At 36.8% G+C, this 13,566-nt stretch overlaps 1 protein-coding gene across 1 annotated transcript; it reads right to left on the bottom strand.

Annotated features, from left to right (window-relative positions):
- Positions 1–1,485: 1,485 nt before the first annotated feature.
- On the bottom strand, positions 1,486–6,228 carry cyp7a1 (cytochrome P450, family 7, subfamily A, polypeptide 1). Its single transcript, XM_066720056.1, has 6 exons — positions 6,098–6,228; positions 5,135–5,375; positions 3,954–4,564; positions 3,453–3,583; positions 2,960–3,138; positions 1,486–2,670 (listed from the first exon to the last, which is right to left on the bottom strand). Exons 1-6 carry the CDS (start codon positions 6,178–6,180, stop codon positions 2,371–2,373), a joined length of 1,545 nt encoding a protein of 514 aa, XP_066576153.1. The 5' UTR covers positions 6,181–6,228; the 3' UTR covers positions 1,486–2,370.
- Between the last annotated feature and the right edge of the window lie 7,338 nt (positions 6,229–13,566).

The following is a 13,566-nucleotide window of genomic DNA, read 5'->3' as shown; positions in this document are numbered from 1 at the left end:
CCCTGTCTTCTGTCCTTATCCTCCTTGATCTCTCTGTAGCCTTTGACACTGTCAATCACTCCATTCTCCTGCCAGGTGACATGGCGTGGTTCTTTATCCTCATCGCAACCTCTCCTAAAAGGTGTGCTACAAGGCTCTGTCCTGGGCCCTCTCCTGTTCTCACTCTACTCCCGCTCTCTGGGCCCCTTCATCACATCATATGGGTTTGCTTATCAATTTTAGTCAGATGACACCCAGATATTCCTGTCTTTTCTTCTCCCTGACCTTCTCATACCCTCTCACATCTCTTCTTGTATCTCTGCTATTACCTCTTGGATGTACTTGCATTATCTGAATCTTTCCAAATCTGATCTCCTCTTCTTTCCCTCACCCTCCTCATCTTCTATTGACATCTCCATTTCAGTTTCACTGGAATCTACCATGCACTTCACCTCTTCTTCCATTAAGAATCTTGGAGTCACACTTGACATAACTCTGTCCTACTCCCAGCACATCGCCACTCTGAAACGCACATGCCAATTCTTCATGAACAACATACATAGAATCCATACTACTCAACTGAGCTGCTAGTCTAGACTCTGGGTGTCTCCATTTTGGATTACTGCAACTAATCTGGGTGGCCTGCATGCATCTGCTACCTGCCCGCTCCAGTTCATCCAGAACTTGACTGCTTGTCTGGTGTTCTCTCTGCCTTGATTCATACATGCTGTCCATTACCACGCTCCCTTCACTGGCCTGTGATCTTGGCTCACCCCAAGTTTAAGGCTTTGACTCTTACATACCATTGTCTCAACCAGACTGCACCTAGCTCCCTACAGGCTCTCATATCTCTTTACACTCCCTCCAGACCACTCCTGTCCTCCTGTGCCAGAAGACTAAATGTACCCCATCTCTGCCCACCCCTTCCAGAGCCGGTCCTTTTCCAAACTTGCACCAAAGTGCTGGAACGACCTTCCCACCTTCCCTGATCAGTCAATACACATCTGTTCAGACTGTACATGTAATACATCAGACCAATCTCCTGGGCTGCTCAGCACTCTTGCCATTTTGCACTTTATTCAACTATGCTTCCTTATGCTCCTGTGTACTTATGTATTGTTAGTACCCACAGTGTCAAAAATGGCCTATTATGGTGATGTAATTTCTTGGGTCACAGTAGAGTGTGCAAATCTCTTGGATCAGGGGACTGGTATTTTGGCAACGTGGGTATTGTTTTGGCAAATTGGGTATCTCTGATGGTACTGTGTGGATAAGGTGCTTGGAGACATACCCGAGATAGCAGTTTGAATCTAACCGCATATGCTAAATACATTAATCAAACACTTTAATTATTTCTTGTTGAGTGCTTTTTCTAAATTGAAAATATGTTCAATAACAGGAGAGGTAGTAATAACAAAAAAACAAAAACAAAAAAAAGAGAATAATCAACATTTTGTAAAAATGTTTTTATTTATATTTCAATGATGTATAGAATACATATGCCAAATATTTAAAACAAACTTAACAGAAATAACAGAATCTGCAAATTCAAGTACCTTTAGCAGTATATTTGTTATTTGTTGATTAGTAATATCCAAGCAGCATAATATTTAATGAATGGAAATACAAATATTCTCCAAAGCATGATATTCTAAAGCAGTCTCTTCATAATAGTTTAAGATATGTATAGTAAATAATCAAATATGGAAAATGTAATAAGCATTACATAAAAATGTGCTACAGCTGTTAATCAGTTTTGCTTTTAATAAAATAGTACAAAAGCAATTTTAATGTAATGAAAATATTGAAAAGCATTTGTAAAAGCATTTGAATCGTGGGTGAAAAAACAAAAACATAGCTTTTTATTATTGTTAATTATAAAATAAAGAAAAGTATCTATAGTATGTAGTGTGGTGTTCAAAAACCAATATTGTTTGCACAGTAAAGTATGTGTCTTTCTCTTTCTCTACATTTGCATTTAGATTACTTATAATGCTTTAGTTTTTTCTTGGTGTTTTATTTTATCTAAACAGGTTGTTATTTCAAATTAAACAGTTTTCATGCTTATGCTAAAAAAGCTCTGCAATGGGGAACTCATACAATTTCCTATATTTCCCAGAGATACACTTTTACATTGTTTAAATGCTAGTTTATACAAGTTTTATACATTTATTATAGGCCATAAAAGCTTAACTGTAGAACTGCTAAGAATATTTCATAAGGAGTAATCAATATACAGTCTTTAATAATCACAATTGAAAAACAAATAATAATAAACAAATATAAAAGCACACATAGTTTATGTACATGGTTATTATGCAGTTATAACTTTAATATACAGTATTTACAATCCAGCTATAGAACAAAATAGTTTATATACATGTATATTTTTTATAAGTTCTTCATTCTGTACCTAAAATTTACATCATAGGTCGGTTGCAAAATTCCCAGTCCAGCTCGAGATTGATCCAGCTGAGGGATTTTCACATGTGGGTCTGCAAGTTCCATGTCAAAGTAGGAGAGCAGCAGAGACAAGAACTGTTTGATTTCATGTACGGCAAAAAACCTCCCAGGGCATTTTGTCACTCCGGAGCCAAAAGGCATGTAGTAATATCTTAGTTTGCGACCATTTCTGAAAAAGGATGTCTTCTCTTGTCCATTGTCATCCAGGTATCTGTCATATTTGAATGTCTGTGGATAAATGGAGAGCTTATTACATTGAGTTTGCACCTTTTTTCATACATTTCTCTTTAATTGGTTACTAATTAATGTATTAATTTATGTATTTATTATCATGAAGCCTAAGTTATTTAACACTTAAGCAATCTAAGAAGAGTCTGGCCTATGAAATATTTCTTAAATTGAAGTCAAATCTACTATTGAAATGCACTACATGTTGGCCAGCTAAATTAACAGCCAAACTGGTCTTATCTGGTCTTATAACTGGTCTTAAATTTGAAGTTAACACATATTTTTTTACCAGTGGGTCTTCGTAAATTTCTGGATCAAAGTGGAGTAGTTGTGGATATAGTGCTATAACATCATCTTTACGAATGTCGTAGGATTCATTGTTATCTAAGTGTAGTAAGAAATTTTCCTTGGCAACTCGGATATTTAGGGATGCACTAGATAGCCTCATGGATTCCTTGATGATGCTATCTGTAATGTAAAAAAAGGACAGGATTTGGTTAAATTTCATAATACGTGCTATTCCTCTACTGTGCATTAATTTGAATGATGAATTACAGAGAAAGTAAGAGTTTAAATTGTACATCTCTTACTAGACTTCAACTACCCGATATAAGGTATGGCATTCCAAGACTGGTGCTAATTAATGTCTGTGAAACCAGTCACAGTCATAAACTTTACAGAAAACTGACACTTATCTTGAATATTAACCATAATATACCTACATACCTATTCAAGGGTCAAGGTTTTCATTAAAATTGCAAGGTCATTTACATTGCATTTACCTAGAATGGGCATGTCATCCAACTGCTCTCTCTTCAAGAAAATATGGCTTCCGTCTAAACTAGCTTTCTGACCAGATTTCTCCAGTGTCCTCTTCACTTCCTCACTGGCGGCTTTCATTGCCTCAGGACACCTGGGAAGTGAATAAATGAAGAATTAAAGCAGATGGTCAGCCATCTTACAGCAAGTCATATTTCCATTAAGATAAATTAGGAATTATTACAAAAAAGAAAATAATGCAAATTCATATATTATCATCAGACTTTCAGATGCAGATTTAAATTATATTATCTCTCTCCCACACTATCTTGCTATATTTATATCAACTATTTTACAATGTTCACTATTACAGGACAAATAAAATACAACATTAAAAGTAATTTCAGCATAACCAAATCTGTGAATCCATTCAGGTGGCAAACCCAGACTATACAAATCTTATGTATGCTCCCAATCTGATTTCTTTTGAAGTACAGTGTGCAAACATATTATAGGGTTCTTACCTGATCAAATAGAACAAAGTCCAGAACGTGGCTGGTAATGTGTTGGCTTGTGATGCCCATAGCAAAGCTACATGGGTTCGTGCCTTACTCATATCATTAAAGGTGGATAAGGTGTCATTCAGAAACATCCGGAGGGAAATTAAATCAGAAATATTTTGCCTTTTGCTAAGGTTTTCATGGAGAAGGGTCTTGGCGAGGTTTTCTCGAGCACTATGAGCACTCTTGAAAACATGAATGGGGAGTCCAGCGACAAGAGCAGGGAAGATCTTGTCAAACTCTTTGAAATTTTCCAGAGCATTCAGAACCAGTGCCTTTTGAGCTTCCTGCCTGGCAAGGGTTTTGTCTTCATAAGCACTGAGCTCTTTGCCAAAGAGTGTTAAGTAGCCAGACTCGAACATCACTTTGTAGCAGAAGGCAAAGATACCTTCTGTGACCCAGTCTTTTGAGTTGATTTTCAGTGTGTTTGACTGCAGCATAACACACTGAAGGTTCTCCATCATGTTTTCTATGAGAGATGGCAGGGCGTCCCCCTGCATTGTTTTGATAAATGTCTGGTGCAGGTTTTCTGTGGTGTAGCCATCACTGGGATCCATGCTTTCATGTCCAAATGCCTAATAAGAAACATGCATTTAGTTAAAATTCTTATACACTATTATTCACACCTGTTCCTGTAGAGCCACAAGTTATTCAGGTTTTATATGTATCTTCTAAAGCTAACTTCAGCCCAGCTCCCAGAAGTGGAATTCAGCCTCTTATATCCAAATATTGGATGCTTCTGGGAAAGTAAGTAGGCGATGTAAGAAATGTGATGTGTAAGGAATCCAGAGGACCACAGCGAATCAATAAGATGTTTATTGTACAATCTTAACAAAATAATAAGGAGAAACAGGTGACTGAGATATGGAGGAATTTCTTACAGCTATATAACATATCCTGCATGTTTAATGGGGGCTTTTACCATATAAGCCACTTGGGAACTAAGAAGTGCATTATTTTATATTCATTTTCTTTATTAAATTACCTTTTCTGGGTATATCAGAGAATTAAGAAATATGTTTGCACTGTGATGGCATAGTTTTGTATCTATTCTTATTAAAATAGTAAAGAAAGCTGCTTTCCTATTAAAATAATGCCATGTGTGTTTAAAAGGGCAGTGTCATTGAAAAGCAGAAGTCTGGTACCTTGGCAGAGGCAGAAAAGTGAAATTTTTTCCAGTCCAGATGCCTTCCCTGGCGGATGACAGCATGATATGAGAAAGGGTCTGTGAGGAAATGAACATATTGGCCTGCAATCTTGCATGTGAAGATGTGCCCGTACTTCATTTGCCGACTTCGGAGAAAGTCAAGAGGATTAGCACCAAACTGAAGTGCACATCCAAGATATGGGATAAGACCATTCTCTACTGGAGGCTCTCCTGGACGCCTAAAACAAAGAAGATTTCATTTAAAGATAACATACTACTGAGTCATGAACATTACACAATTGGTTTTATTGTGCTGCACAAAACATGACTCACGAAAATCTTGAAGAAAGCCTCACAAAATAAGGGTGTATTTTGCTCATTTACTAATGTTTTTCAATGGTCTGGGTAGATTATTCAGCTTGTCAGTTTCATATAAACAAATGTTACTGTATTTACATCTGTCCAAAACAGACAAGCAATGAATGAGATGGCATCATAAATATGGTCATCTCTCAGTTCAAATATATATTCTAACTCAGAGAAAGCATGAACATCAACACTGTTTATTACCCAAATCTAAGAAGTGCAGTGCAGTGTGTTTTGGTATATAATTTTAGATTTGCTCATGTACAGTTCACTATTATATTATGAAAAAAGTACCAACAGGCTAATAAGTTTTAGACATGAGATGTAACTTTAACTTAAAAACCTCTGAATTATGAGCTTCATTACGATAAATATTTTTTGCATAGATACATTATGATTATAAGCATACCAGGTCAAATATACCTTATTTATTCTTTTGTGATGCTTAGAAAGATGCTTATGTATATAAAATTAGAAATATTAGGAAAAACCAAAAACAGACAAAAAAAAAAAAAAACATATAACATATTTAAACATACATTTTTTGTGGAGAAAGCTTATATATATTAACAGGCAAAACATGATTGTTCCTTACCTTCTGCGGATCCCCAGAATAAGCCACAAGCAGCAACAAAGCCCAACTACAAATCCCCAGATCAATGCAATGCTAAGAATCATCGTGTCTGCTTAGTGCAGGAGACTAGGTTGTACAAGATATCCTGAAGAGGCAATTGATGAGTAAGTGTGTTGCCTCATTTTATACCTTCAGCCTACAAGCCACGACTACTTGGGCTTGAATTTGAATGATATGTAAATTATTAACAGATCTGAAGATGCAGTAGCTCATTTATACAAATGGATATGCAAGTTCAAAACGGCCGTAGGAAATCAAAGTATACTGTGCGTATGTGCCCTTGAACTGAGTCCATGGACACTGACACCAAAGATGATACAGGGACGTCATATTGCAGATCAATTAGCAAACAGCTTCAAGGTCTTTAAGGGTGTAGGTTCAGGTCAAAGTAAATTAACATACTACTGTAACATAAACATCTATCCTCTAATATATCAGTGTGACAGACTTTCTAAACAGAGAGTAAACCCAATCATACAACTGACAACTTTGTTTTTATTTTCAAGTGTATATCAGAATCGGCAATTCAGCAATTATTCCAGTGAGTAACATAATAATATATACAAATATTCCCAAAATAGATACGCACGTTTGGAGTCACGTGTAGTTTTCTGCAACCAGACATAACACAATACCAATATTTCAGTCAAAAAGCTTAACAGCTCTTCGAAATGCACACCTATTCGGAAATTGAATCATTCTGAAAGTGGAACAGGGATCTGGAATCTGAATGCAAGAAAAACAGAGGAATACCAAACAACATGTTTTTTTTTGTATAGTAATAGTACCATAATTATATCATTATAATTATTATAATTATTATTAGTCATTTAGCAGACGCCTTTATTCAAAGCGAGTTGCATGTTGTTTTCCAAAATTCCATTTGTATTATGCAGTGCACTACATAAACATAGCATTACAAAGGACTACACCATCACCATAAAAATAATCTACAACATATAAGTTATAGGTAAAATTGCCCCCTACGTATTGTATATACCCACTGTATAACTGTTAGAAAATATAAGAAACTTTCCAGTAAGTTACTAGTTAAAACCTGTTTTTAATATGATTTCTCTGCTCAGACTTATCTGTGTGGCAGATAGAAACAATTTTGATCTATTAATTATCTATTAATACGTTCTTATTAGTACAGTGTGTCCTTGGTACCAGCGCTTCCATGTCTGAACTAATTACAAAGGAAACCTTATGGAATTTTCTTTGATGTCTTTGATATCAACGCCTCCATGCTTAATCTAATTATAAGGAATACCTTATTAATTATCGCTTCCCGTGTCTCGGAACTGCCCCGGACATATGCCAAGAAGATATCATCCTTTGAGATACTGCTTGTAGATGTATAAAAGTCTGTGTGAAACTTTCAATAAACGAAGATAAACGAACAGACTTCGGTGTCTGTGCATTTGTTCTTCCCGGGCCCGTCTCCTGTTGAAAAGTCTCCTCTGTTACTGGAAGCGCTCACTGGGACCGAAGGGTTGCTTCAACTGAAGCGTTCTACCATATAGTAACTTTTTTAAAGCCAGAAACCTCATTGCTGAAAAGTTATTATTAGATTCATTATATATCAATCACTATTTTGATTAATCTTACATCACAGAGCATAAAGGAGAGAAAATATTTGTATAGTAACTACTTAATATGAGGAAAATAGTTTGAATAAAAGTATTATTTTATTGCTTTCACTGCAGCATAAAAACGGATTGGTGGCTTTGTACCAAAGGTTTAACCTTTCTAACTAAAAATATGATTAAGAAAACTTTCATGAAAACATAGATAACTGTTGTGTTATCCTCTTAATATAAAACAGGCATGTTCAGCTCACTAATGTCTGCACTTCATACAACATGGTTATTTGTTTTAATAACTAAGTGACGCAATATTTAAAATTGTGTTTTTAGGTGTTTCTAGTAGAAACCTGGAGGCTTGTTTTGTGTTTTGTCAGCAATATTAGTATAAAAACACAATAAAGGATGCTGCATTTGAGTTTTTAGTGATTAATTAGTGATTGTGTAACTAATTCTGAGGGCTGTAGGCCTCAGGAAAAATTATAAGTATAACATAGTGTTTGAACACTGTGCACCTGGGCGTAATTCCTGCACTCATGCCTGATTGAAATGGAACAGGTTGAGATCTGATCGTGTGGATGGGGTTTTCCAAACAGATTCCGTACTTCTCAGCTCTTTATATAGAACTAATTTATATTCCTCTATCCACCCTTGTCAGTTTTAAGTATTACACATATTGTTGACCTCCCTGACATGTATGAACATTTCCAAAACATTAAAATAAAGACCTGATAGGAATTTATCTGAAGAAAGTTATGGTTCATTGGAACTTGATGTTATTATTTATGGTAATGAGAATGTAACCCATTGTCAATTAAATGTTAAAACATCTTACATTACGGTAACTGGAAATATGGGTGTGCTTTTAAATTATACTGCTTTCAGGCACAAAAACAAGGTTCTAGGTTTCTACTAGAAACATTAATGTTTATGTATTAATTAACTGTGTTGTTTTACCACATTGTACTGTTGAGTCTCTGTTTTGTGAAAAGGTGTTCTATGTCCTAGGAGAACACATGTTGTGCACAAATAGCTTATTTAGCATTGTCTTGTTTAATGATTGTACTGTAGGAAACATGGAATAGACACATTTATACCTCTCCTTATTGACAATAATGAGTTGATAATAACTCAGTTACTAAAATGTTTAATGATGTGCATCCAGTTTCAATGCAAACACATATTATTATTGTGCCGTGTGAGACTGTTATGTATTAGCAACACACACAAAAAAAATGTTTTCAGGGATGCTAAAAGTGAGGTGTATATTGACTTAATAATGCCTTAAACAGACTTGTTCCATCAGCTGCATCATAAAATATAACTAAAAAGCAATAGAAAAACATGTGTTACATAATTGTGTCTGATTGGAAATCACAAGGGTTTGGCTCTCAGCATATTGCATTCTCAGCAGACAGTTTTTTTTTTCTGTCTCTGCAAGACATTCATATCATGACTTTCCTCGATTGCCTAAAGACAACAGCTGCTCTCTGCTAGTTCATTTCAGTGCACTTTGAGTTTAGACTAAGGTAACCTATATAATTGCATTACTAGAGGTCACTTCTGGACAACATCATGTTCATGTTAAACTCTGAATGCCATTAAATTGGCTTCTTTAATGCAATCTTAATAGTTCCAGTGAGGCTTCCATAAGGGTACGCAAGTAAATATCATATGATTGTTGGATATGCAACATAATATTATAAATTCCTTACCTTGTTTTGAACTTTAATGTGGAGTCCTTTTTACTGCCACAGCTTTTCAATAATAACCGAAGTATCACAATCTTCAGGAAACCATATTTGCATTGTCTTCTTTCCCTGCATTAATAAGAAGTACATTTCTAGCTGTTGATGAGCATTAAGAAATGTTATGGTTTTCACAGAATTAACTCTATTTAATGAAATAAACAAATCACCAAATTACATTGTTTGAAAAGAGTTTGTATACCTTCAACTGCAAATGCATACTATAATATTTTCTAAAGTAATCAAATGTTTCTGATATTACAAACATAGCCCTTAGCATATTGATCTGAGACTTAAAGGACAACTATTACACCATAAAATATGGTTCATATGTCCCCATATGTTGGTAGGATTGTGTAAGTAAAGTATCTGTGGTTCAATATCTGTTCAATACTATTGCTTTAGCAACTTTAAACACCTAAAGTTTAATGCTCATCAACACATGTCAGCTGTTTATAGGCTGCAGGAGCTCTTCTCCAGTGTTTTAGGTTGTATAGTTTCATCACTTCCTCCTGGATAGTGAAACAGAAAGGAAAAATATAAAGGGATTATAAGATTCATCTGGAACGGCGACCAACGTAATAATTTAATTTAGTGGATCCTTAGTGTTAACATCTTACTCATTGATACATTTTTTTCATATTGTAAAATATATAAGAAACATAGTGAGGTAGAAATATAAATGGATGGCAATTTGACTTTAGTTAGAAAGAAAAATGGCAAATCCGTTTAAAAGAATCCCGTACCTCAATACTGAGGTTTTTGCACTAAGGAGACAAATACAACACTTGTTGTAAAGTTCTGTATATGTAGACTAGACTGGAGGAAATCATAGTGTGGTGTACACTCACCTAAAGGATTATTAGGAACACCTGTTCAATTTCTCATTAATGCAATTATCTAACCAACCAATCACATGGCAGTTGCTTCAATGCATTTAGGGGTGTGGTCCTGGTCAAGACAATCTCCTGAACTCCAAACTGAATGTCTGAATGGGAAAGAAAGGTGATTTAAGCATTTTTGAGCGTGGCATGGTTGTTGGTGCCAGACGGGCCGGTCTGAGTATTTCACAATCTGCTCAGTTACTGGGATTTTCACGCACAACCATTTCTAGGGTTTACAAAGAATGGTGTGAAAAGGGAAAAACATCCAGTATGCGGCAGTCCTGTGGGCGAAAATGCCTTGTTGATGCTAGAGGTCAGAGGAGAATGGGCCGACTGATTCAAGCTGATAGTAGAGCAACTTTGACTGAAATAACCACTCGTTACAACCGAGGTATGCAGCAAAGCATTTGTGAAGCCACAACACGTACAACCTTGAGGCGGATGGGCTACAACAGCAGAAGACCCCACCGGGTACCACTCATCTCCACTACAAATAGGGAAAAGAAGCTACAATTTGCACAAGCTCACCAAAATTGGACAGTTGAAGACTGGAGACATTCAGATGGTAGAGTCAGAATTTGGCGTAAACAGAATGAGAACATGGATCCATCATGCCTTGTTACCACTGTGCAGGCTGGTGGTGGTGGTGTAATGGTGTGGGGGATGTTTTCTTGGCACACTTTAGGCCCCTTAGTGCCAATTGGGCATCGTTTAAATGCCACGGCCTACCTGAGCATTGTTTCTGACCATGTCCATCCCTTTATGACCACCATGTACCCATCCTCTGATGGCTACTTCCAGCAGGATAATGCACCATGTCACAAAGGTCGCATCATTTCAAATTGGTTTCTTGAACATGACAATGAGTTCACTTTACTAAACTGGCCCCCACAGTCACCAGATCTCAACCCAATAGAGCATCTTTGGCATGTGGTGGAACGGGAGCTTCGTGCCCTGGATGTGCATCCCACAAATCTCCATCAACTGCAAGATGCTATCCTATCAATATGGGCCAACATTTCTAAAGAATGCTTTCAGCACCTTGTTGAATCAATGCCACGTAGAATTAAGGCAGTTCTGAAGGCGAAAGGGGGTCAAACACAGTATTAGTATGGTGTTCCTAATAATCCTTTAGGTGAGTGTATATGTGTATTTTGCTAGTTTTCAATATAAGAAAACTATATAGCAAGAATATTGTTTTGCAATAATAGAAAGTGATGGATATTTAACAACCTTATTATGTAATATAAAATGCCAGATTGTTCTTCAGTGCTTTTCTCTCTGGGCTTGCATTGTATTATCTTGTTTTCAAGAACAGAATCTTGCAGAGCTCATTCATGTTTAGCAAGTGGGTTTGGTTTTAGCTCTACTGACTTGTATATAGAAAGAGTCAGAATTATCTTGATATGCACATATTGGTGATTCCTTACACTAGCTATATTTACAGAAGTATTTACAAGTTGCCACAGACAGACACAGGACAGTACAGGTGAGAGGCAGCCATCTTGTTGTTTGACTAGTTTCAGACCAGTCTTAGCATTGCTCATTTTGTTTTAACTTTGATTAACATTAAGTTAATCTTGTCTGTAGTTTGCCTTAATTGAAGTCAATTTAGCACAGCTGCTGAGTTGGTGAAAGTAAATAAGTTGTAGAAAGGAGATTTAGTCAAGGACTAGCAGGAATTCTGTTCCAGGTGGAGCCAGGTGGGGCAAGTTAGGTGTGAATTGGTGGCAGATAGAAAAAGCTACGTATAGCAGCTGTTGAGAAAGAACTGAGTTGGGACCTTAGAGCAGGACGGCGTAGAGAACTGCTGGGTTACAGTAGGTCGTAACCACAGAAAAGGGCGCGCACCTCTTAGAGACATCCGAAGAGCTAGAAATGCCCAACAGGTTCCAACTGCTGGACACTGACTTGGACAGTGACAGCTCAGAGGGTAATGGGAGGGCAGCTGAGGACCAGAGCACCATGGTGCCCACTCCCCCTCCAGAACAGGGAGGTAGTTATAGTAGGAGACTTGATTCTTAGAGGCGTAGATCACACAGTGTGTTCTAGTGATAAGGAGACCCGCATGGTATCTTGCCTGCCTGGTGCTCAGCTTGCAGATCTCCCTAAACTAGTTGACGGGCTACTGGTCAAATTTGCAGATGATACTAAAATATGTGGCTCAGCAGATACAATCTCGGCAGCACAGGCTATTCAAAGGGACTTAGATAATATTCAGTTGTGGGCTGACACCTGGCAGATGAAATTCAATGTGGACAAGTGCAAGGTAATACATGCAGGTAACAAAAATGTCCACAATAATTACACTATGGGAGGAACAGAACTAGATGAAGTAACACATGAGAAATCTAGGAGTCTATGTGGACTTTCTCCATCACACAGTGTGGGGAAGCAATAAAAAAGGCAAACAGAGTGTTAGGGTATATTGTCAAAAGTGTAGAATTTAAAACAAGGGCAGTAATGTTCATACTGTACAATGCACTAGTTAGAGTTCATCTGGATACTGTGTACAGTTCTGGGCTCCACACTTCAAGATAGATATTGCTTTATATATAGATACAGATATAGATGCAGTTCAGAGGCGAGCAACCAGACTTGATTCAAGTTTTCAAAATCATGAAAGGCATCGACTACATCAAACCAGAGGAGCTTTTCCAGATCAGCAGGGACACACGGACCCGGGGACACAAATGGAAATTGGGCTTCAAGGCATTCAAGACAGAAAACAGGAGACACTTCTTTACACAGAGAGTTGTCACAATCTGAAATAAACTACCCAGCGATGTGGTAGAAGCTGAAAGTTTGGGAACATTTAAAAATAGACTGGATAGGATCCTTGGATCACTTAGTTATTAATGGACACCAAACGAGCACGATGGGTCGAATGGCCTCCTCTCGTTTGTAAACTTTCTTATGTTCTTATATTCTATATCAGTCAAGATGTAGCTCTTGTATACAGAGTTGTTGTTGAGCAGTTGAAGCGAATGGAACTGAAATCTAGTAGAACTGCACTGTATGAAGGGAATTATGACTGTCAAAGGCAACAGTTGATAGAAGCAGCAAGGATATCTGGGCTAGTGGAGAAGTTAAATATTGCTATAGCCAACATTTATATCTTGTTATGAAGTTATTATTATTATTATTATTATTATTATTATTATTATTTTAAAACATATTTTTTGTTTATTGAATTACTGTGTACACATTCC

This window comes from Amia ocellicauda, chromosome 2, assembly GCF_036373705.1.
Source record: "Amia ocellicauda isolate fAmiCal2 chromosome 2, fAmiCal2.hap1, whole genome shotgun sequence".
In the NCBI taxonomy this organism is placed as follows: domain Eukaryota; kingdom Metazoa; phylum Chordata; class Actinopteri; order Amiiformes; family Amiidae; genus Amia; species Amia ocellicauda.
This window is presented reverse-complemented; position numbering and strand designations above follow the sequence as displayed.

What these genes read in the sequence shown, in the direction of transcription:
- cyp7a1 (XM_066720056.1), bottom strand. Translation starts at nt 6,180, where the DNA reads ATGATTCTTAGCATTGCATTGATCTGGGGATTTGTAGTTGGGCTTTGT. An exon ending in ACTTTGTTCTATTTGATCAG is followed by an intron (nt 3,584 to 3,953) that starts GTAAGAACCCTA and finishes TTCACTTCCCAG; the next exon opens with GTGTCCTGAGGCAATGAAAG. An exon ending in GGATGACATGCCCATTCTAG is followed by an intron (nt 3,139 to 3,452) that starts GTAAATGCAATG and finishes TTTACATTACAG; the next exon opens with ATAGCATCATCAAGGAATCC.